The following is a 23,937-nucleotide window of genomic DNA, read 5'->3' on the forward strand; positions in this document are numbered from 1 at the left end:
TCCCTAAGTCCTTTTATCTTTGTAAGCTGCAACATGTATTACTTCGGAACAGAGGAAGGCAAAGTGCTAGACAGCTAAAGGATAAGAAAAGGTGATCGTTGCCATAGAAACACCTTAGTTTGGTTCCTGTGCGTCGGGTTCTGTAGGTGGGTAAGTGAAGCCAGAGTGGCGGCCCCCCCTCGGCCTCGAGTACCCCAGATTTGATTCGCCAACATGGGGGTATCTTTCCCTCTGACCACACAGGTAAAGGCCAACGGAGATTCTCGGATCCCAGCCTGGAAGAGAAAGGCCGAGAGCACGAAGGCAGGAGGAGCTGTTCCTTTTCTTTACCTTTTTTTTTTTTCTTACTCCTTTCCTCCTACTCCTTTATCTCTTCCAAGAAATGACTTAAGTTCTTACCTCCATCCTTCGTTTTGCCCCCGATGGTGAGGAGAACTGCCCTGAAAAGACTTTACTGCCTTTTAAAGATAACTCATTCAGCTGCCAGGCAAACTCTCGGGGCGCCCAGCACCGTGCCCACACGTAGTAGGTCTTCAGTAAGTACTTGTAGACTAGAATAAGATAGATCAGTAGACATCAGAGATTTACGTTTCCTAATTATTGCATATTTATTTGGGTTGCCCTTTGGATTCATTCATTTTTTCAACAAATAGTTTATTGAATGACTGCCATGTACCATCTTTGTTCCTGGTTCGGAGGACGCTGCAGTAAACAAAACAACAGAAATCTCTGCCCTCATAGAGCTTACATCTTAGTAGGGGGAGCAAGACAATAAGCAAGTAAATGGCACATTGGAAGGAGATGTGAGACAAATTTTCTCAATAGAGAAAAATTAAGCAGGGAGGCCACTGTAAGGGAGGCTTTTACTCTGAGACGAGAAGCCATTTGAGGGTTCTGTACAGAGGAGTGACTGAGTCACTGTGTTGAGACTGAAGGGAAGCAAGGCCAACAGCAGGGAGACCAATTAGAAGGCTATTATAATGATCCTGATGAGAGATTATGGCATGTAGAGAGGGGTGATGAGTACTGAAATTCTGAATATATTTTAAGTCTAATGCTGACAGGATTTGCTGATGGGTAAGGAATGAGAGAGGAAAGAGTAAAGGATGACTCCAAAGTTTTATGGAATAGATGTATATAAATCATATTTAAAATCAGATCTTCTTTTAAGTGCATCAGGATAGAGATTATCTACCTTAGAGCCCTATCCCCTATCCAATTTTCTCTGTCCCAGAAATATGCTAGAAATCCCACTATTAGAGACGTACTAGAAATCCCACTGTTAAATGTGCTAGAAATCCAAGTGTAAGTACTCCTGAGAAGAATAACACATTAAGTGTGAGTTTCATTCCTTTGTTCATTCATTCATTTGACAAATACTTATTGAACACAATGCCTGAAACTTAGGATACAATAGTGAGCATCATTATCAGGATTCCAGCTGTCATGGAACTTAACAGTCTAGTGGGGGAAACTGACATAAACATTACAAATTGTGAAGAGAGCTGTTGAAAAATAAGAGTGCAATGAGTGCTTGAACAGAGGAATCCTGATCCAGCCTGATGAGTCAGGAAAATGTCACTTGCAGAAGTGTCATTTAAGGCATTTTACAAACTGCGGGTGATGGCCCCTTAGTAGATCATGATTATAATATTTTTTAAGTAAAATATGCTAGAACTGAAAATATCAGAATGTATCACACATGTTAAGGGTAAGTTGTTTCATGGAACTTTTGTTTCAGTTATTTGTATGTATGTATATTTATATATAAGCTATATGTAAAAATGTATGTGTGCCATTGTAGGTCATTGTATCAGTCAGTGTTGGCCTGGAAGGAAACAGTTGGCAGAGATGAAAATTTACTAAAGAGTCTGCTTACAAAGGTGTAGGCAGGAGTGAAACTATGAGAGATGATGCAGTCTCCAGAAACATGTGAAAGAAGAAGTTTCCTGAGTCCCCAAGAGACAGCAAGATGGAGAGGATTGCCTGATGGGAGCCATGGTCTTTGATAGAGAAATATAGCCAACCATTGGTGATCTGACAGGGAGGGAGCTGGGAGAATAAATACCTATCCTCACTCTCCTACACTTTGTACCTCTTTCCGGAATCTCCCGTTGGTGCACTCCATTTGGGTCAGTCTCTCAGGGCACAGAAAATGGTGGAGATTGGACCTAGAGGGGCAAATGGCAGATACCTGCAAAATGCCACTGATTTAGTCTGGTACCTAATAGATCAGTGGGACTTTACAAGGTGAAAAGGTGAGGGGAAGAGTGGTTCACGTTGAAGGAATAGCGTAAGCAAAGACCCTGAGTTGGATGGGAACATGAGTCCATAGAAGAAGTGAAAGAAGCCCATTGAGGCTGGAGCCATGAGAGCAAGAAAAGGGCAGTGCCAGAGGGATCTGGAGAGAAACAGAGGGGGCCAGATCATGTAGGCCTTATGGGCCAAGTTCAGAATTTTAGTTTTTGTCCTAAGGCAATGGGAAACCATTTAAGGGTTCTAAGGAGAGACATGATCAGATTTTCAATTTTAAAAGATCAGTCTTTCATTTATTTTTTATTTTTTAATTTTTTTTTTTTTTTTTGGTGAGGAAGATTGGCCCTGAGCTAATGTCTGTGCCAGTCTTCCTCCATTTTGTATGTGGGACACCTCCATAGCATGGCTTGATGAGCGGTGTGTAGGTCTGCGCCTGGGATCCGGGCCTGCGAACCCCTGGCCACCAAAGCAGAGCAAGTGAACTTAACCACTACACCACGCCAGATCAGATTTTCATTTTTAAAAGATCACCTCCAATTTGGAGCCTGTTAGAGTAGTTCAAGCACGAAACAACAGCAAGTCCATCATGGTGTTGGGGGACATGGAAATAGAAGGTCAGGTCCACAGGACTTGGTGATGGTTTGGATTGGGGGAATGCTGATCAAGATGAAGGAGGAAGCAGGAATGACTCCTGGGTTTCTAGCATTGAGGAACGAGAAGCCAGAACAGCACGAAAGCACTGGATACTGCGTAAGCATTGCCCTGTCTTACCTCTGGGAAGCACATTTACCTATGCCCCAAGCCTAAAAAATGCAAAAATAAAGAAACGACAACACAGCAAGAGAACAAAATCTTCTTAACACCGCGCTACTTCCTCCTAAGACTCCTAAGACAGAAAATTTGGCTAGTTTGGAGTATCTTTTTTTCAGTTTACGTAAAGATTATGTTTTATATGCTTGAATTTTTGCATATGAGATTTTTGTTGCGTGAAATATACTTGTACCACCCTTCTCAGGATCACTTTATTGTGGACAGAATCACACTAGAAACTTACCATTCACCGTTTATTCAGTATAGAGCAAAATTCTACATAGGGTGTTCTCATTGTAAAGCTCATTTAAGCAGAAAGGACTTTGGTTTACTGACAAGGGGTGACATCTTGAAAGCAGTATTAAGTTGATTTCCAGGATAAATACGGTTTTTCTAAGTGCAATCTCAATTGGTCTTCTCAGTCCAGGTGCAATAAATTCTGTTACCTGGCAGATCAGGGAAATGGAGTGATCTAAATATTTTTGTAGTCAGAATAACAGAAAAGTAAATCTGTTATATAGAGACTATCAATTAAAAATCAGAATACAATAAAAAATGTGAAAACCATGTTGGATATGAATTTACCTTAAGAAGAGACTCCAAGATTGCATTTATCTGCCAATAATTAAGCTTAATAGACCTGCACCACATGATGTCAATGGTTCTTCCATGTCTGGGACTGCTCTAATAAGCAAAAAAAGCTTTTGTAATTCTTTAATTTTCTCTTAATGAAAGGGCATAGAAATAACTTAAACATCGTTCAGCACTCCCTTAAACTAATTTCAATGTTTTCTTCCCATTTTAGGTGACTGCATTTTTTGAGATTATAAATGTATCACTGAAGTTAACAAAACGAACTCAAGAAAAATGGAAGAGTATGTTCAAAATTCTAATTTATTTTGTATATGTGTGTATATATATATTTATTTATTTAAATTATGCCTTATGTTAAATTTCTGTGTATTATTTATCTATTGCTATGTAACAAGCTGCCCCAAAACTTAGTGACTTAGAATATAAACATTGTTTCATACCATTTCTGTGGGTCAGGAATTTGAGAGCAGCTTAGCTATATGGTTCTGGTTTGGGGTCTCTCAAAAGGTTGAAGTTGACGAGGGCTACAGTCATCTGAAGACTTGACTGGGGCTGGAGGATCCACTTCTAAGATGGCTCATTTACAAAGCTGGCAAGTTGATGCTGACTGTTGGCAAGAGGCCTTAGTTCCTCACTCGCATGAACCTTTCCACAAGGCTGCTTAAGTGTCCTCATGACAAAGCAGCTGGCTTCTCACAGAATGAGAGATATGAGAGAGTGGGGAGAAGCTGCAATATCTTTTCTTACCTAGCCTTGGAACCCACAATATCCTTTCGGTTACATAGGTTAGGTAGTCCTCTTCAATTTGGGGGAGACTACAAAAGGGCATGAATACAAGAAGGTGCGAGTCGTATGGGCCACTTTGGAGACTGTCTACCACATTCTGTTTTTCACTAATCAAGAGACAATTTTGGTTAGCATCTAAAGCTGTTGCTAGAGAAAAGTTAACTTTGGCTCAATTCAAATTGGTTAAGCATAGCCAAATAGCTACATATCTTTATTAAACAGTGAGTTGCTTGACTTTGGTTGATCAAAATGTGACTGGGAGGTATTTAGCAGAATCGCACACAAACTTCTACTTTTGTTCTTTGCCTTGGTTATATTATACGACAATATGGATTTCATGGAGCCAATCTACAGGCTGCCTATGCTTTTGAGTTTAAGTAATTTTTAAATATTTGGTGGCTGATTTCTTTTTTCTTTATTCTTTCTTTAGAGGCTGGCTGGAAGCCTCAAATCTTACTCCAGAAGTTTTGCATTCTGAGGTGACAGTGTCGGTGACAGGTGAACCACCTAGTGCTGTGGAAGAAGAAAAAGAGGCAGCCAAAGAAACAAACATAGAAAACATCCTGGAAGTCATGGAGCCGCTCTTCATTCTAGATGTGCTGAGGATCTCCGCGGTTCTGGAGGATACCATAGACCAGCTCTCTATTCTGAACTATATCATGCCGGTTCAGTATGAAAGTAGACTAAGCACCAGCATGGTACATACACTTACCATTATTTAATTTTTGCTTTCTTTCCTTTTTATTTCTCCATCATTTATAGTACTTGTGCCATTAAACTTAACATGGCAAATAGCACCTTTATTTCAGATAAAGGGCTATAATAATTACCAGAGATATGTACTCTAAATCGATGGAGTGAAATAGCCATAGCTCAACATACATTACCGGTAAGAATATCCTTTTCTTCCATTATATTGGCATTATTCAAAAAAGCCTATAGTTAAATCAGTGTAGATACAGTATACATACTGAGATCAGGCAAATTACTGAGTTGTCCCATCTATCTTATATTTCTCAGCTGTTAAAAGCTGACTGAATACGAAGGAGAGGAAATTCAACTAGACCCTCTTAACATTTCTTTAATCTGAAATGGCTTTGTTGTCGTTGCCGAATATGTTGCAGTCTGCCTTTCTGAATATCTAGCCACGTCGCTGTGTCAGCCATTACATTTTCAGTGATGTTACGGGCTTCTCCTCAAAGCACTATTGAGTTATCAAAAAACTCAACTTGGTAGTAAGCAAAATCTTTATAAATTCTTAAGGTCTTGTAAATTTTAATAACGTAGGTTGTAGATATAAAATAGAAACAATTTATCAATACAAATACAAATTTATTAAGTTTAGCAAAATTACATTGTATAATTTTTACAGAATATATTATTCTATGACAAATGAAAATTGCTACATAAATGAGAGGGTAAATTGCTTTCCATGTCTAACAGAAAAGAAGTCCATGTTTACTGTGACTAAATATTAAATTTCCCTTTAATCACCTGTTACAATTTTTAAATTATTGTTATTATTATATGTATAGTCTGGGTTTGTAAAGCTTTCATTGAAGTTTAAAAGTTTATACAAGATTTTAATAGAACACTGGATTTGGAGTCAGGAGACCTTTGTAGTTTAGTTGTGTGCTATGAGCAATTCATTTCACTTTCTTGGTCTTAGTTTTCTCATTTATAAAATGTGATGGAGTTTTAACTAAATGATCCATATGGTTCCTTCCAATGCTAACATTCTATGAGTTTTGGGGTAGTTTTAAAGCGATGTTAATGGGTATTATAGGAATTTTATAACAAATTAATTTTCTTATCAATTTATAAAAGGCAAGGAATTTGGAACCCAAGGACTAAGCCTTTCAATGCATTTAAAATAAGAGTCTAATTCATAAATTAAGCTAGTTAACAAATGGTACAGAAGAGACTAGTGTTTCCTGCCTATTTTCTCCTTCAATAAGAATCAAAAATAGAAAGAGAAGATATTCAATTAACAAGGTGAAGTCTTATCATGATACTTATCAATGATACTTACTGTCAGGCTTAAAAAAGGGTAATTTGACCTTATAGAAACTCAAGAGAGAATGAGAAACTCAAATTAAAAACAGCATTCAGCAGTGATCACAACTCCAGTAAATAAAAGAATGAAACTTTTGCACTGTTTTATTCTGGTTTATGATAGTGATCCTCACTCACAAAATTTTCTGACTTAACAGAGGCCCTGCTTGTGATTTTATAGTAGTGTAAATAATAAAGGCTTACAGTCTTATCTTGATTAATAGGAGCTTAAAAGCCCCTTTCTCAATATGTTACTTCTATAACTTAAAAAAATTTTGAATCTCTTAAAATAATTTTTTCCTTTTTACTTCATAGTACTATAGTTGTTCTAACTCATGAATTTTACAATGCCATTGCCCTATAGGGTATAGGATGTATATTTTAAAACCTTAGTATGTATGTGCATGTTTTCTTTCTCCAAAGGCTTTACATTGTTTAGCTTCATAACAACCTTGGGATGAAAGGTTAGCGTTACCCCTCTTTTATAGCCATTTTTGTAGCTCAAGACATCCCCAAATAGATTTTCATTTATTAGAATCATGGAATGGAATGATGAAAAATATAGTAATGTACGAGGTTCTACCAGAAGTGGGAATAATTGGACCAAAATTTGGAAAGAGCCCCCCTGCATGTTTTTCTTATCTTTTGCCTTAGGGTCTAATGCTCTACCTTGTACATAGTGTGTGCTATATAAAAACCTTTTCTAGTGAATGGACTAAAACACTTAGCTAGTTTCTTTAAGTTCTCTTCTTAAAAATTCATATTTATTTGCAGTAATCAGTAAATCAGGCTGCTTGACATATTTGCTTCCTTTTCCAGATGCTCAAGCATAAAGGTAGAGGAAAAATGGTTAGGAAATCAGAAAAACAGAGCTTCCTAGGCCCTACATTTTCCTCTTCCCTCCCTGGACAAAATCTAAAATAATAACCATCCATATACTTAAGGTTTTCCTTATGTCCAATTAAGTTTCAGTTTAATTGTTGAAATTCTGTGGCTTCTATTCTCTTTGTCATCAGTCATATCAATTTTAAAGATTTTATTTATTTATTTTTCCCCCAAAGCCCCAGTACATAGTTGTCTGTCATAGCTGCACATCCTTCTAGTTGCTGTATGTGGGACGCGGCCTCAGCATGGCTGGAGGAGTGGTGCCTCGGTGCGCACCCGGAATCCGAACCCGGGCCGCCGGCAGCGGAGCGCACGCACTTAACCGCTAAGCCACGGGGCCGGCCCAGTCATATCAATTTTAATTTAAAGGAGTATTTTAAAATTTAATTCTTATTTAAGGCAGCATTTTGTTTTGTACTTGCCTACAAATGTTTTCCTCAGATTTGAATCTTTGCTTATTGTTGGTATAAAGAAAAATGCTCTGTGTTTATTAACCTTTCAAAGATAGTTTTTTAACATTTCTGGGCTAGTTGGAGTTTAGCTAGGAAAGACCTAGGCTTTATGTATCAACATGCAAATAAACTTTTTTTCTGTGCATAGGATCAGCACAAGAATTTGAGTAAGCATAACAAAAGCAGGACTTACATAGTTCTGTGTACCATTCTAAATACTTTATGTATATTAATTTATTTAATCCTCATAGTAGCTCTATGAGGGCAGGTACTATTATCCCTATTTTACCAATGGGAAAATGGAGGCATAGAGATGTTAAATAGTCGCCTTAAATCAATGCGGTTTAGTAAGAGATCAAGCCAAGATTCAAACAAGGAAGTCTGACTTCAGAGTCTATATGCATAATCACTATGTTATATGGCCTCTCAATAGCTCAAGCTTTTAGCCACAGATTAAATAGGAATCATCAATTAAAAAACATATGCTGTTCCTATGGTGATGCCTACCCCTTAGTATTCAAGTTTGGGTCTGAAAAATAAATTATTTTGGCTTTTCCCCACATAGCCTTAGAAAACTATACCACACCAGTAAATATACTATCAACTTCTTCTCTCTGGTATGATTCTCCTTTCATTCTTTATATTTCAAATTCATGTGTTCAATGAACATTTGAGTCTCTACTATACCCTAGGCATTGTTCTAAGCAATGGGACTATAAACGTGGCCACATTTACTATCCAATCTTGTTCCAAAAAGAATTCGAGGTGAACCAAGATGTCTAAGACACTGTCCCTTCCCTCATAGAATTTACAATCTAATGGAGATATTTATACAAATAATTACAATATGGTGAATGTCTACTAATAGAGATATTCCACAAAGAACTTTGCCTTCGATCATAATCTTAAAGTTACCAGGTGGTAAGTTGGGGAATGACAGAGAGAGGGAATACTGTCTAAAGGCAAGAAGACACAAAACAGCAGGACATGTGGTTTGGTGTGGCTGAAGAAAAGGGTAATTTTCGTATAGATATTGTACTATGGAATATAAGTGGGAGAAGATGAGATTGAAAAAGGTAGGCAGAGGCCCTTGTATAGCATCATTTCTTTACTCTTTTAAAATGTCATACATAAAATGTCATTTATTGTTTTTAGAAGAAAAGCAAAGAAATGAGTTTAGAAGGAAAAAGCCTAGAAAAACTTTCAGAAGCCTTGAAAACATCCAGTCCATTCATACCTAAAGAAGAATCTGAGTTGTCAGAAATCAGACCAGAAGGCCAATTTGCCAATGAGTTTAACAAAATGCAAGATCTTGTCTTCAAAAAGCCTGTAACACAGACCATAATGACTACAGAGACACTGAAGAAAATTCAGATTGATAGGTAAGGAAGGAGAGCATATCTGGAAATGTAATAATGTATCTATAGATGGATGAAGAAAGGGTACAAGGGTGGCTAACTGCTGTCTTATAGATTGGTCATTATATCCAGGGCAACTGCTGATAATAAGATTAGCTAAAGATTGCCCAGAGGAAGTGTGGTATAGTTGAAAGTATGGTGGCTACGTGATCTTGGGCAAGTTATTGAGCCTCTGTTTCCAATTTATAAAAGTGAGAATAATGATAGCAACCTTGCACCATTAACGTGAGGATGAGAAATAAGGCTTCAGCCAAGTTCCTGGCACAAAATGGTAGCTATTGTGATGCTTTTTCCATTAATAAGAGACAGACCCCATCAAGCTAGCCAAATTTTAAGCTGTGTTTTAATTATGAGGGTTTCTTAAAGGCAGTCTCAATTTCCATTGTCTCATTATTCAGTTTTTTGTTGTCAACTGGCTTACTGACAAAGAATCCTGTTAAGTTTAAAAGAGGGTGTAACATCATGGTAAGGATTTTTGGTAAATGATAGGAATTTCCCAGGGCCACTAGCCAAATCTGGCCTGTAGTCTATTTTTGAAAATAAATATATTGGAATACAGCATTGCCTATTTGTTTCCATATTGTCTATGCCTGCTGTCATGCTGCAACAGCAGAGTTCAGTAGTTGCAACAGAGAATTTATGGCTTGCAGAGCCAAAAATATTTACTATTTGTCCCTTTACAGAAAAAGTTTGCTGACCCATGCGTTAGACCATCACCAGAAGGGTAATGTCTCTTGCTAAAATCAGTTTGGCCCAGATTTGCACACGTGACCGAAAGGTGTCCTGCTTATCAACTGCCCAATCGGGTTAATGTCCTTTTCATTCTCAGTGTGATGGCTCATATCTTTTCAGTCGGTTTCTTGACTTCAATGTACTTAACTTTTTTTCTTAATATAGTTATTGAATCTTTTTGTGTGAACTACTGTTAATAAATTATATAAAATAGTAAGTGTAATTCTTGCTGACTCTATATCAAAACATTAAATAGCAGTTTAAAATTCTCTACCTAGGAGAATATTATAAAGAGCAATGGACTAGGAATGAGGAAACCTGGATTAGATAGTTCTGGCTCTTTCTCAAACTAGTTATGTGACCTTGGGCAAGTCATTTAACCTTCCTGAGCCTGGGTTTACTCATCTCTAAAATCTGAGGGGTTTGTTAGCTCTTTTTTAGAAATTTTAAATGATTTAACTTTTTCAAAATTATGAAATATTTCAAAAATGCAAAAAAATATAAAGAAAAAAATAATGAATACTTATGTATGTCACGACCAAATCTTAACATTTTACCACGATTGCTTTCAAGCTTTTTTTTAAAAAAAATATAATACTTCAGATACAATTGAAGCCTCTGATCCTAATCCCCTCACTCTTCCCCCAAAGATAAACTCTCTTCTGAATTTGGCGTTTCATATTCTCTTGCATATTGTGATACTTCTATTATGTATGTGTGCATTTTATTTAAACAAAACATACAGTTTTACATGTTTTTAAATGTTATATACATAGTATCATACTGTACATTTAGTGTTTGTTAGTCATTGGTATGTAAACTTTTTCGGGTTAGGGAAGTTCTCTTTTATTTCTAGTTTGCTAAGAGTTTTTGTTGTTTTTTTTTTTTTTTAATTTTTTGTTTATTGCAGTAACATTGGTTTATAACATTATAAAAATTTCAGGTGTACATCATTATACTTCTATTTCTGCATAGACTACATCATGTTCACCACCAAAATACTAATTACAACCCATCACCACACACATGTACCGAATTATCCCTTTCACCCTCCTCCCTCCCCCCTTCCCCTCTGGTAACCACCAATCCAATCTCTGTCCCTATGTGCTTGTTTATTGTTGTTATCTACTACTTAATGAAGGAAATCATATGGTATTTGACCTTCTCCCTCTGACTTATTTCACTTTGCATTATACCCTCAATGTCCATCCATGTTGTCACAAATGGCTGGATTTCATCGTTTCTTATGGCTGAGTAATTTTCCATTGTGTATATATACCACATCTTCTTTATCCATTCGTCCCTTGATGGGCACTTAGGTTGCTTCCAAGTGTGAATAACGCTGCAATGAACACAGGGGTGCACGTACCTTTACAAATTGGTGTTTTCAAGTTCTTTGGATAAATACCCAACAGTGGAATAGCTGGGTCATATGGTAGTTCTATCCTTGATTTTTTGAGGCACTCCATACTGTTTTCCATAGTGGCTGCACCAGTTTGCACTCCCACCAGCAGTGTATGAGAGTTCCCTTCTCTCCACATCCTCTCCAACACATGTTGTTTCCTGTCTTGTTAATTATAGCCATTCTGACGGGCGTGAGGTGATATCTCATTGTAGTTTTGATTTGCATTTCCCTGATAGTTAGTGATTTTGAACATCTTTTCATGTGTCTGTTGGCCATCTGTATATCTTCTTTGGAGAAATGTCTGTTCAGGTCTTTTGCCCATTTTTTAATTGGGTTGGTAGTTTTTTTGTTGTTGAGATGCATGAGTTCTTTATATATTTTGGAGATTAAGCCCTTATCAGATGTATGGTTTGCAAATATCTTCTTCCAATTGTTAGGTTGTCTTTTTGTTTTGTTGATGGTTTCCTTTGCTGTGCAGAAGCTTTTTAGTTTGATGTAGTCCCATTTGTTTATTTTTTCTATTGTTTCTCTTGCCCGGTCAGACATGGTGTTTGAAAAGATGTTGCTAAGACCGATGTCGAAGAGCGTACTGCCTATGTTTTCTTCTAGAAGTTTCACAGTTTCAGGTCTTACATTCAAGTCTTTAATCCATTTGGAGTTAATTTTTGTGTATGGTGTAAGGTAAGGGTCTACTTTCATTTTTTTGCATGTGGCTATCCAGTTTTCCCAACACCATTTGTTGAAGAGACTTTCTTTTCCCCATTGTATGTTCTTGACTCCTTTGTCAAAGATTAGCTGTCCATAGATGTGTGGGTTTATTTCTGGGCTTTCGATTCTATTCCATGGATCTGTGTGTCTGTTTTTGTGCCAGTACCATGCTGTTTTGGTTACTATAGCTTTGTAGTATATTTTGAAATCAGGGAGTGTGATACCTCCAGCTTTGTTCTTTTTTCTCAGGATTCCTTTAGCTATTTGGGGTCTTTTGTTGTTCCATATAAATTTTAGGATTCTTTGTTCTATTTCTGTGAAAAATGTTGTTGGAACTTTGATAGGGATTGCATTGAATCTATAGATGGCTTTAGGAAGTATGGACATCTTAACTATGTTAATTCGTCCAATCCAAGAGCACGGAATATCTTTCCATTTCTTTGTGTCTTCAATTTCTTTCAGAAATGTTTTATAGTTTTCAGTGTACAGATCTTTCACCTCTTTGGTTAAGTTTATTCTGTTGTTTGTTTTTAAATGAAGAGTAGATGTTGAATTTTACCAAATGCCTTTTCTGCATCTATTGTGTTGATCATATGGTTTTTCTCCTTTTGCCTTTATTAATGTGATGAATTCTATTAATAGATTTCTAACACTAAACTATTCTCGCATTCCTGGAATAATCCCAACTTAGTGATGACATTCTTTCTGGGTCTTGTGTGACTTCGGTAGCCTTTTGTGAACGTAGGGAATGTATCTTATTCACTTATCTTTTTTTGTGTCTTCTTACAGGCAATTTTTTAGTGATGTCATTACAGATACCATGCAGGAGCTGCAAAAGTCGGGCACTTTCACCACTCTCCTGAAAGCTTTGAGCAAAGAGAGGGAAAACAAAATGCATTTCTATGATATCGTTGCCAGGTCAGAGTAATACTAGGTTTCTTTGCTTTGTTGTATTTTAAAGTGCTATAAAACTCTTACTAGAAGCCACTGATTTCTAAAGCATATCAAATTTGTGCTTTCCAGGGAAGATAACCAGAAGTCAGAAATTTGGGTTCTCTTCCTGGTTCAGCTGGGACAATAACTCAGATGTCTGGGCTTCAGTTATCTGTATCTACAATATATCAAGAATATCCTGGGCCGGTCTGGTGGCGTAGCAGTTAAGTTTGCATGCTCCGCTTCGGCAGCCCGAGGGTTTGCAGGTTCGGATCCCAGGCGCACACGATGCACCGCTTGTCAAGCCATGCTGTGGCGGCGTCCCATATAAAGTAGAGGAAGATGGGCATGGATGTTAGCCCAGGGCCAGTCTTCCTCAGCAAAAAAGAGGAGGATTGGCAACAGATGTTAGCTCAGGGCTAATCTTCCTCACAGAAAAAAAAAAAAAGAATATTCTTCCTCTCCTACAGTAGTCTTTCTTAAGGCTGAGTTCACTGAAAATCCTGGAGCAATAACAAGTGATAATGAAAAGCATGCCAAAGGAAGTTTTCTTTTCCAGAGCCTTTCAACTAATTTCAAAGATTTTCATACCTTAAGAAATTCAGCACAATCAAAATGGTTTGGGACCAAGATAAAATTCTCTTTATATGAACCCTGAATAGTCAGAATGAGAAAGGGTTTATCTTGTCTGCATAGGTGGAATTGTTTTTCCTTGAGTTTTTTCCTCTTCCTTTGTTTCTTAGTATTGGTGATGAATTCTGTACTAGAGTTATTAAAGCATGTAAAGCGGTTAGGATAGTTCCTGGCACATTGTAAGTGCCTAACAGCAATACTAGCTACTATTATAGACCTAACATTCATTACTGGCAAGGAAGCAAGGAAATGAGCACTTATGTACATTAGTGGTGGGAGAATGAATTGGTATAACTTTTTGAAAAGTGATTTATCTATGAAAATAAAAATATATACACCTAATTTTAATTTTATAATATTCACTATTATATATGTACTATTCCATAATTTATTTAACCATTAGTTTGAACATTTACATTGTTTCCAAATTTTTGCTATAGCAAATAATGTGTCAGTGTATATCTTTGTGCATAAATATACACCAGCAAATGTCTGAATCTGTTATTATTCCATTAGGTTGAGTCACTATATATAGAATTACAGAATCAAATAGATAGCTTATAGTTTAATGAATGATATTATGAAGCTATTTAAAGTATTGTTTACAAAGTTGTAATAACATGGGGGAAAGGTTTATGTCACAATTTTAAGTAGAAGAAGAAAGGCTGGAAATAGTGTAGTATTATCACATCCATATAATAAAACCAACAAAAATATGTATAGAAAATGAGAACTGGTAAGAAATACCCAGTGTATTAACAATATGGATATTTTTTCATAAAAATCTTTTAACTTTTTAGTATTTTGTAGATTTTTACTTTATCAAGGGAGAAAATAAACTTATTAACAAAAAAGCTTAACAAATTACATAGTATACCCTTTGATCCAGCATTCCTACTTTTGGAAATCTAGCCTATAGAAAAAAAATTAGTTCATATTAGATATATATACAAAATATTTATTGCAGCATAATGGCAAAAATCTAGAAATAGTATAAATGTTCTTCTATAAAGGAGTACTTGAGGGGCCAGCCTGGTGGCACAGCAGTTCAGTGTGTGCGCTCCGCTTCTGTGGCCTGGGGTTCGCAGGTTCAGATCCTGGGCTCGCACCAATGCACCACTTGTGAAGCCATGCTGTGGTGGCGTCCCATATAAAGTAGAGGAAGATGGGCGTGGATGTTGGCCCAGGGCCAGTCTTCCTCAGCAAAAAAAGAAGAGGATTGGCATCGGATGTCAGCTCAGAGCTGATCTTCCTCACACACAAAATAAATAAATAAATAAATAAAGGAGTACTTGAATGATTGTTAATTTTGTGAAATAAAAAACATACAGCTATTAAAAAGAATGAATTAGAGCTATGTGATTGGTCTAGAGGGATGTTCCTCATAGATAAATGAAAAAAAAGTTACAGTATTATGTGTATAGTATGACTTTTTTTTTTGAGGAAGACCGGCCCTGAGCTAACATCTATTGCCAATCCTCCTCCTTTTTTTTTTTTTCCCCTTTTACTCCCCAAAGCCCCAGTAGATAGTCATATGTCATAGTTGCACATCCCTCTAGTTGCTGTATGTGGGACGCGGCCTCAGCATGGCCAGAGAAGCGGCGTGTCGGTGCGCGCCTGGGATCCGAACCCGGGCCGCCAGTAGCGGAGCGCCCGCACTTAACCGCTAAGCCACGGGGCCAGCCCCCTATAGTATGGTTTTTATTTTTAAAAATCTGCTCATTCTTATATGTAAGAGCATAGAGAAAGATGTGGAAGGATATACATCAAAAGGCTTAACATTGGTTACCTCAAAGGAATGGAATTGGAGGGGAGAAAGGAGATGACAGATTGTCCACTTTTTCCTTATACATTCCTATTCTGTTTTGAAATGTTACAATGTGCACTTATTACTTTGTAATTTCAAAAAAGTTAATCAAGTAAGAAAAATAAAAAATAAATATATGTACCATTACATAGGAGGGAGAAAGTCTTGATGTAGACAGTTTGCTAGTAATTGATTTTATATATATGAATATTTATAATAATTTCTTCTTTTAATTTTTCTTCCAGATAGGCATCAATTTATATTTATTTAAATTGGAAAATTATATCTAGATTTGGGCAAATCAATAACAAATGGTGTTTAGTATTTTAAGTATTGTGTGATTGGCACTTTTAAATACAGTTTAGTGATGGGTATAAGATAGACAAGATTTTCAATTTAGTTTTTTAAATAAAAGCTTTATTGAGATATAATTTATACACTGTTAAAGAAGTTATTCTGACACTTGTAAAAATGGTAGTGAAGACTTTATTCAGTACTGTTGCAGTAGATGTCTAGACTATGGCAAACGGGGAGAGAGATCAGTCTCAACTCTGAATACAGCAAAGGCAGCTGGGGATTTACAGCCAACAAGAATAGTGAAGGGGCCAGTGGATGGAAAATTACTAAGAGACATAAAGGGTAGGGGATTCTTGCTAAGCTAATGTAACAGAATTCTTGCTGATGGCAAGCCAAAGGCTTAGACATCAAGAGTGGAGGATAAGAAGTTTCATCAGATATCCAGGGTGATAAGATATCAAGGGCGGGGGATTCTCTCTAAACTGACTTAGCAGGACTCTTAAAACTGGGCTATGGAGGCCCAGCAAGGACAGGGGCCAAGGTCAAGGCCTAGAAGAGAAGAAGGCTCAGAGGAGCCTTATTAGTTTGGTCAAGGAGAGAGTCTTTGTCAATACCGTAACATTCATCCTTTTAAAGTGTACAATTCATTGGTTTTTGGTATATTCACACTTGTGCAACCATCACTACTATCTAATTCCAGAACATTTTTATCATCCCAAAAAAGAAAGCCTGTACTCATGAGGACCCATATTCTCCATCTCTCTCGCCTCACACCCTCTATTTAGTTTTAAGTGAAACTTGTCTTGGCGGTAATTGTCTTCATTGTACAATAAAATCTTATAAAACAATAAAAGAAACGCCAGTATGTAAATAGAAAAATGGATAAAAGATACATGTAATGGGTGATTCTTGGGGAAAGCTCAACATGGGGCCTGCCGTAAAATGATTTTTCCTTCTTCCAGGAGCAGAGAGTGCTTAAGACGTGCTTAAAGTCTGCATTCTGCCTGTGAGATGTGTGCATGTCTGCCCCCGAGGAAGAATTAATAACATGCAAAAATTGTCTGCTTAAACCCCCTTTGGTTAAGAATCCTTCTCACTTATTTTTTAATATATATCTCTCTTCAATATTATTCAAGGGAGACAGACCACTTTGTTTTTCAAAGCAAAAGAAAGTCAGGGGAGAATTTGCCAGGTTTTAAGCCCTTTTGAGATTTTGGTCAAAGGGTCAAGATTCATGAGGTACAAATTTCAGCATAGTCACTCAGCCTCTAGTCCAGAAAGGCAAACAAAAGGAGCCAGAACAGCCCCTCTGCTTGCTGAAGCTGTAGCCTCGAAGCTCCTTATAGGGACTCAGCTGTGGAATATAGGTCACACCCGTCATTGGTCCCTAATAATGTGCAAGCCACACCAGGACTATTCCCACTGGTGGCTGTACATAACTTGGATACTAAGTGGATGTTGTTTGGGCATTGCTTTTTTTTTTTTTTTTAATAAATAGACTTAAGTTTTAGAGCAGTTTTAGGTTTACAGAAAAATTGAGCAGAAGGTACAGAGAGTCCCTATATACCCCTTATTATTAACATCTTGCATTAATGCAGTACATTTGTTTTAATTGATGAGCCAATATCGATACATTATTATTATTATTATTATTATTATTATTATTATTATTTGGCAGAGGAAGATTCTCCTTGAGCTAACATCTGTGCCAGTTTTCCTCTATTTTGTATGTGGGTTGCCACCACAGCATGGCTGCCAACGAGTGGTGTAGCCCATACCCAGAAACCGAACCTGGGCCACTGAAGCGGAGCATGCCAAACTTAACCACTAGGCCGCGGAGCCAGCCCTGATACATTATTATTAACTAAAGTCCATAGTTTATATTAGGGTTCACTCTTTGTGCTGTACATTCTATGGGTTTTGACAAGTGTATAATGACATGTATCTACCATTACAGTTTTATACAGAATAGTTTCACTGCCCTAAAAATCCTCTGTGCTCCTGATTCTTTTACTGTCTCCTTAGTTTTGCCTTTTATAGAATGTCATGTAGTTGGAATCATACAGTATATAGCCTTTTTAGATTGGCTTCTTTTATTTAGTAATGTGCATTTATAATATGCGTTCCTCCATGTCTTTTCATGGCTTGATAGCTCATTTCTTTTTAGCACTGAATAATATTTCATTGTCTGGATGTACCATAGTTTATCCATTCACGTACTGAAGGACAACTTGGTTGCTTCCAAGTTTTGGCAATTATGAATAAAGCTGCTATAAACATCTATGTACAGCTTTTTGTGTGGACATGTTTTTAACTCATTTGAGTAAATACCAAGGAGCACAACTACTGGATTATTATGGTAAGAGTATGTTTAGTTTTGTAAGAAATTGGTAAACTGTCTTCCAAAGTGGCTGTAGCATTTTGCATTCCTACCAACAATGAATGAGAGTTCCTGTTGCTGCACATCCTTGGCAGCATTTGGTATTGTCAGTGTTTTGAATTTCTGACATTCGGTTAGGTGAATGGTTGTCTCATTGTCATTTTAATTGGGCATTGCTTTTGATAGAGAATAAAAAGTGGGCTGACTGGTCTCTGTCTCTTAGTGTCCTGAAATTTCCTTTCATTGTACTGATGAATCAAAGTGTAGTCTAATCTGGAGAGGTGAAGCATCCTTTGGTTTGGCATATCTAAAATGATAGGAAAAGAGTTCACTGAGGGGGACACACAGAGGGTCAGTAAACATATGAGAAAAATTTACCTTCAAATCAGTAGTATACCGTTTTTCATTTCTCACACTGGCCAATTTTCTTCTTTATGGCAAACAAAACTAATGGGAATGTAATTTTTAGATGTAATCTATTGAGTTTCTTGCATTCCCCTAGAATAGTTATGGCACAATTTTTGGTTAAATTAATATTTAGTGTTTTGATTATTATTATGTGTAAATGGTTCGTAGATGGGACATGTAGTATATATAATGATTAAATTTTATTTTTTGTACCACTTTTTTCCTCCTAGAGTTAAAATCTGCTTTTCTTCTTTTTATTTTATTGAGGTCATATTGGCTTATAACATTGTGTAAATTTCAAGTGTACATTATTATATTTCAGTTTCTGTCTAGACTGCATCATGCTCACCACCAATAGTCTAGTTTTTATCCCTTACCATACATATGTGCCCCTTTACCCCTTTCCCCCGCTCCTCACGCCCTTCCCCTCTGGTAACCACTAATCTGTTCTCCTTATCCATGTGTTTGTTTATCTTCCATGTATGAGTGAAATCATACAGTGTTTCTCTTTCTCTGTCTGACTTATTTTGCTTAGCATAATACCCTCAAGGTCCATCCATATTGTCACAAATGGCATGATTTGTCTTTTTTTATGGCTGAGTAGTATTCCATTGTATATATATATACCACATCTTCTTTATCCATTCATCCACGTTTTGGCTGTTATGAATGATGCTGCGATAAACATAGGGATGCATAAATCTCTTTGAGTTGTTAATTTCATGTTCTTTGGATAAATACCCAGTAGTGGGATAGCTGGATCATATGGTATTTCTATTTTTAATTTCTTTTGAGAAATCTCCAATTGTTTTCCATTGCCACTTTTTTTGTTTGCCAGTTTTTTGACATTTCTATTCCAAATCCAGCACCCAACTCTTCACCAGAGCTCTAAAATCTCTACATAGAATTATACATATTAAGCTTCTCCCCCCTTTTTTTTCTTTTGAGACTTTCTTCTGTTGTCCTGCTCATATTTGTGCTGGTTGATCCTAGAGCTGCTGCATTGCCATTGTCCTGGTCCTTCCGTTCATCTCCTGAGGTTCCCTTTTGATCCATTTTCTAGACCCCATTTGTCTTCGTTTTTGTGTTAGTCCCTCATTTGGTTGGAGCATGTCTTTCTGTAACTTCTTGAAGAAAGGGTTCATGGAAGGTAAATGTATTAAGATCTGCATGTCTGAAAATATCTTTTTTTGTCCTTATGCTTTATTAGTAATTTGATGGGGTATAGATTTTTAGATTGAAAATTATCTTCTCTCATAATTTTTGAAGGCAATACTCCACTAACTTCTAGTTTCCTTGTAAATGATATTTATTTAACTGAATCTGTCCTTGAGGTGCTGAGTTTATTAGTAGAGATAAAGTATTTATCCTCCATCTTTATTTCTTATAATCTATAAATGGAAAGTACATAATCTATAGTTCAGCAATGACAGTCTCAAGATTCTAGTTAAGTACATGCTTTCTAAAAATTCCTGAGTAGCAGTACTTATCCAGATGCAATTTCATGATAAGGTTTTTTGGTCATTGCTGTAGACTGAATGTTTGTGCTCCATGCACCCCTCTACCCCACCCCAATTCATTTGATGATATCCTAACCCCCAATGTGATGGTATTAGGAGGTGGGACCTTTGGTAGGTAAGTAGGTCATGAGGGTGGAGCCCTCATAAATGGGATTAGTGCCCTTATAAAAGAGACCCCAGAGAGCTCCCTCTCCTCTTCCATTATATAAGAATGCAAATGAAAATGGCCATCTGTGAACCAGGAAGCAAGTGCTCACCAGACACTGGGTCTGATGGTGCCTTATTCTTGGATTTCACAGCCTCCAGAACTGAGGGAAATAAATTTCTGTTGTTGGGCCAGCCTGGTGGCATAGTGGTTAAGTTAGCGCTCTCTGCTTCTGGCAGCCCAGGGTTCGCAGGTTCAGATCCCGGGTGTGGATCTATGCACCACTTGTCAAGCCATGCTGTGGCAGCGTCCCACGTATAAAGTAGAGGGAGATGGGCACAGATGTTAGCCCAGGGCCAATCTTCCTCAGCAAAAAGAGGAGGATAGGCGATAGAGGTTAGCTCAGGGCTAATTTTCCTCACACACACAAAAAAAATTCTGTTGTTTATAAGCCACCCAATATATGATATTTTTGTTATAGCGGCCCAAGCTGACTAAGACAGTTATTGTTTTGTTTTGTCTATTCTTGTATTGTTTTGTTATTTTGTTTGTTTTAAACCTAAACAATGGTATTGCTAGAGATAAACAGTGTGTTTCTGAGAGCAAACGAACAATAACATAAAGTAGTTAATTTCTTGTTCAGACAGTACTGAGTCTGAATCCTGCTCTGCCATTGACTGTTTGTGTGACCATGGCAAGTGTGTTAGTCTGTGTCTTCTGAGAGACAGATGCCCAGATGAGATTATTCGTGCAAAGATTTTATCAGGGGAAACACCTGTGTGAGAGAAAATGGGGAGGGAGCCTTTAGACCCAATGCTTTATTGACCCTAAGTGAAGGAGGGGGAAGGTTGGGTGGAAGAGACCGCCTTGCAGTCTAAGGATGGTTCGGCAAGGTCATCAGGGAACCCTTGAGCCAAAGTCAACCATCAGACAAGTCTTGGGTCTCCCAGGAAGAGCCTGCCTTAGTATCCCTGCCACACACAAAAACTGGCTGGGAGCAGTCAGTGGGAGGTGTGGCCTCAGGGCACACACAGTGAAGGATTTCAGAGCCTAGACCTGGGACCCTTGTTCCAACTTACACTTCCTGTAGTTGGAGGCCTGTGAGGCATATTCTCATGTCCACCACAGCAAGATTCCTCAGCTCTCTAAGCTGCATTTTCCTCATCTGTAAAATAGGGATAATGACAGAGACTAACTCATAAGGTTATTGTGAGGTAAGAATATGTGATGAGCTCAGAATAGAAAGGATTCTTTTTCCTTTTCTTGTTCCTCCTCCTCTTAGCTTTTTCTCAACAGCATCTGTTTCAGATAGAACACTAATAAGCCAGAAACTCTTCCTCCAATTTACTAAAACAAATCACAGTCTTTTTTTTTTTTTTAGTGAGGAAGGTTAGCCCTGAGCTAACCTCTGTTGCCAATACTCCTTATTTCCTGAGGAAGATTGGCCCTGAGCTAACATCTGTGCCCATCTTCCTCTATTTTTTATACGTGGGACGCCCGCCACAGCATGGCTTGATAAGCGGCATGTAGGTCCCTGATTCACGCCAGGAACTGGAACCCATTAACCCCAGGCCACTGAAGCAGTGTGCGCGAACTTAACCACTACACCACCAGGCTGGCCCCAAATCACAGTCTTTTTTAAAGTGTTACTGAAAGTGTGCTCCATGGACCAGCACCATTAGCATCACCTGGGAACTTGTTAGAAATGCGAATTCCTTGGCTGGCCCAGTGGCGCAGCGGTTAAGTGCCACGCTCCACTTCAGCAGCCTGGGGTTCACGGGTTTGGATCCTGGGCGCGCACCAACGCACTGCTTGTCAAGCTATGCTGTGGTGGCGTCCCACATAAAGTAAAGGAAAATAGGCACGGATGTTAGCCCAGGGCCAGTCTTCCTCAGCGAAAAGAAGAGGATTGGCAACGGATGTTAGCTCAGGGCTAATCTTCCTCACAAAAAAAAAAAAAAGAAATGCGAATTCCAGGGCCCTGTCCCAGACCTACTGAATCATAATCTCTGGCATGGAGCCCAGGGATCTTGTTTTTAAAATCCAGGTGATCCTTGTGCACACTAAAGTTTGAGAAGCACTGCTTTAAACACAAATCCTCCTTATTTCTTCTAGCGAGGAAAAAGGAAGAAAACAGATAAAATCTCTTCAGAAACAGCTGCTTAATGTCAAAAGAGAACGGCAAGCTGAAGTACAGGTAAGAATTACCTGGGCAACACCAAAAGTCACTGAGCTAAAACAGCTATATAGAAGCCAACCTTCTTAAGCAGAGAAAAGTTATATACGAGAAATCGTTGTTTCTCCTAGGGCACCTTTACTATTGAGAGAGCATACAGCTGGATCTTGCTTTTTTTTTTTCTTTTATGAATTCTGACAACCTCTGCCTTTTAATCAGTGTTTAGTCCATTAACATTAGTGTAATTATTGATATAGTTGTTGGATTTATGTCTTTGATTGTTTTCTGTTTGTCTCCTCTGGTTTTCATCTTTTCCTGACTTATTTTGGATATTCGATTTTTGTTTTTTTTCAATTTCTATTTTAATTTATCTGTTGGCCTTTTACCTATACCTCTTTGCATTTTTTAAACAAATGGTTGCTCTAGGGATTTCTTTTCACAATGTATTTAGCATTAATATTGTACCACTTGACATAAAATGTAAAAACCATGCACCCATATAGTTTCATTTCTTGTCCTCCCCTCTGCCGCTGCCCTTTATCCTATGTCTGTCATATCTGTTACATTCAATGTACATTACAAACACCACCAGACAAAAAACATAGTTTTGCCATAAAAAGATATATGTGTTTTTAAAAATTAAGAAGAAAATAATTTTCTTATGCTTACCCAGATATTTATCAGTAAGTTTCTATTTGGTGTCATTTCCTTTCAGCCTACAGAAATTCCTTTACTATTTCTTGTAGTCCATGTTTGCTGCAGACAAGTCCTCTTAGTTTTCTTTTACCTAGAAATGTCTTTATTTTGCCTTCATTCTTTTTTTTGTTTGTTTTTTGTGAGGAAGATCAGCCCTGAGCTAACATCTGATGCCAATCCTCCTCATTTTTGCTGAGGAAGACTGGCCCTGGGCTAACATCCATGCCCATCTTCCTCCGCTTTATATGGGATGCCACCTCAGCATGGCCTGACAAGCAGTGCATCGGTGTGCTCCTGGGATCCAAACCCGGGCCGCCAGCAGCAGAGTGCACTCACTTAACCGCTACACCACAGGGCCGGCCCCTGCCTTCGTTCTTGAAGGATATTTTTACTGGGTATATAATTTTGAGATGACAGATTTTTCCTTCAGCACTTTAAGGATAGCCAGTGTCTTGGCCCCCATTATTTGTTTTGAGAAGATAGTAGTTATTCAAATCATTATTCTCCTGTATATAATGTGTTTGCTTTTGAAATTTTATTTTTATCTTTGGTTTTCAGCAGTTTGACTATACCATGCCTAGATGTGGTTTTCTTCATATTTATTCTCTTTGGATTTAACTGAGATTCTCAAATATGTAAATTTGTGTCTTTCACAAAACTTAGGAAATTTTCAACCATTACTCTTTTTTCCAATTTTTTTTATTGTAATAAAATACACATAAAACTTACCATCTTCACCATTTTTAAATGTATTGTTCAGTGATAATAGGTATATTTCATTGTTGTGCCACCATCACCACCATCCCGTCTCCAGAACTCTTTCATCTTGTAAAATGGAAAC

The 23,937-nt window shown here is 37.6% G+C and overlaps 1 protein-coding gene across 4 annotated transcripts in view; it reads left to right on the forward strand.

The window, feature by feature from the left end:
* The first annotated feature begins 194 nt into the window (after positions 1–194).
* DRC9 (dynein regulatory complex subunit 9) overlaps positions 195–23,937 on the forward strand; it is a 46,279-nt gene continuing 22,536 nt past the window's right edge. For 2 of the 4 annotated variants that reach the window (XM_087439756.1, XM_087439758.1), the window contains exons 1-6: positions 195–243; positions 3,872–3,941; positions 4,877–5,144; positions 8,994–9,220; positions 12,891–13,019; positions 22,340–22,421. In XM_087439756.1, coding sequence (XP_087295882.1) covers positions 3,934–3,941; positions 4,877–5,144; positions 8,994–9,220; positions 12,891–13,019; positions 22,340–22,421 — 714 coding nt within the window. In that variant the 5' untranslated portion in view covers positions 195–243; positions 3,872–3,933. Of the gene's footprint in view, positions 244–2,576; positions 3,007–3,871; positions 3,942–4,876; positions 5,145–8,993; positions 9,221–12,890; positions 13,020–22,339; positions 22,422–23,937 lie in introns of those variants that run through there. The other 2 variants (XM_087439757.1, XM_087439759.1) reach the window with 2 other exon arrangements.

The sequence above is a fragment of the Ceratotherium simum genome, chromosome 15 (assembly GCF_057802395.1).
Source record: "Ceratotherium simum simum isolate JZ-2026a chromosome 15, ASM5780239v1, whole genome shotgun sequence".
NCBI lineage: Eukaryota > Metazoa > Chordata > Mammalia > Perissodactyla > Rhinocerotidae > Ceratotherium > Ceratotherium simum.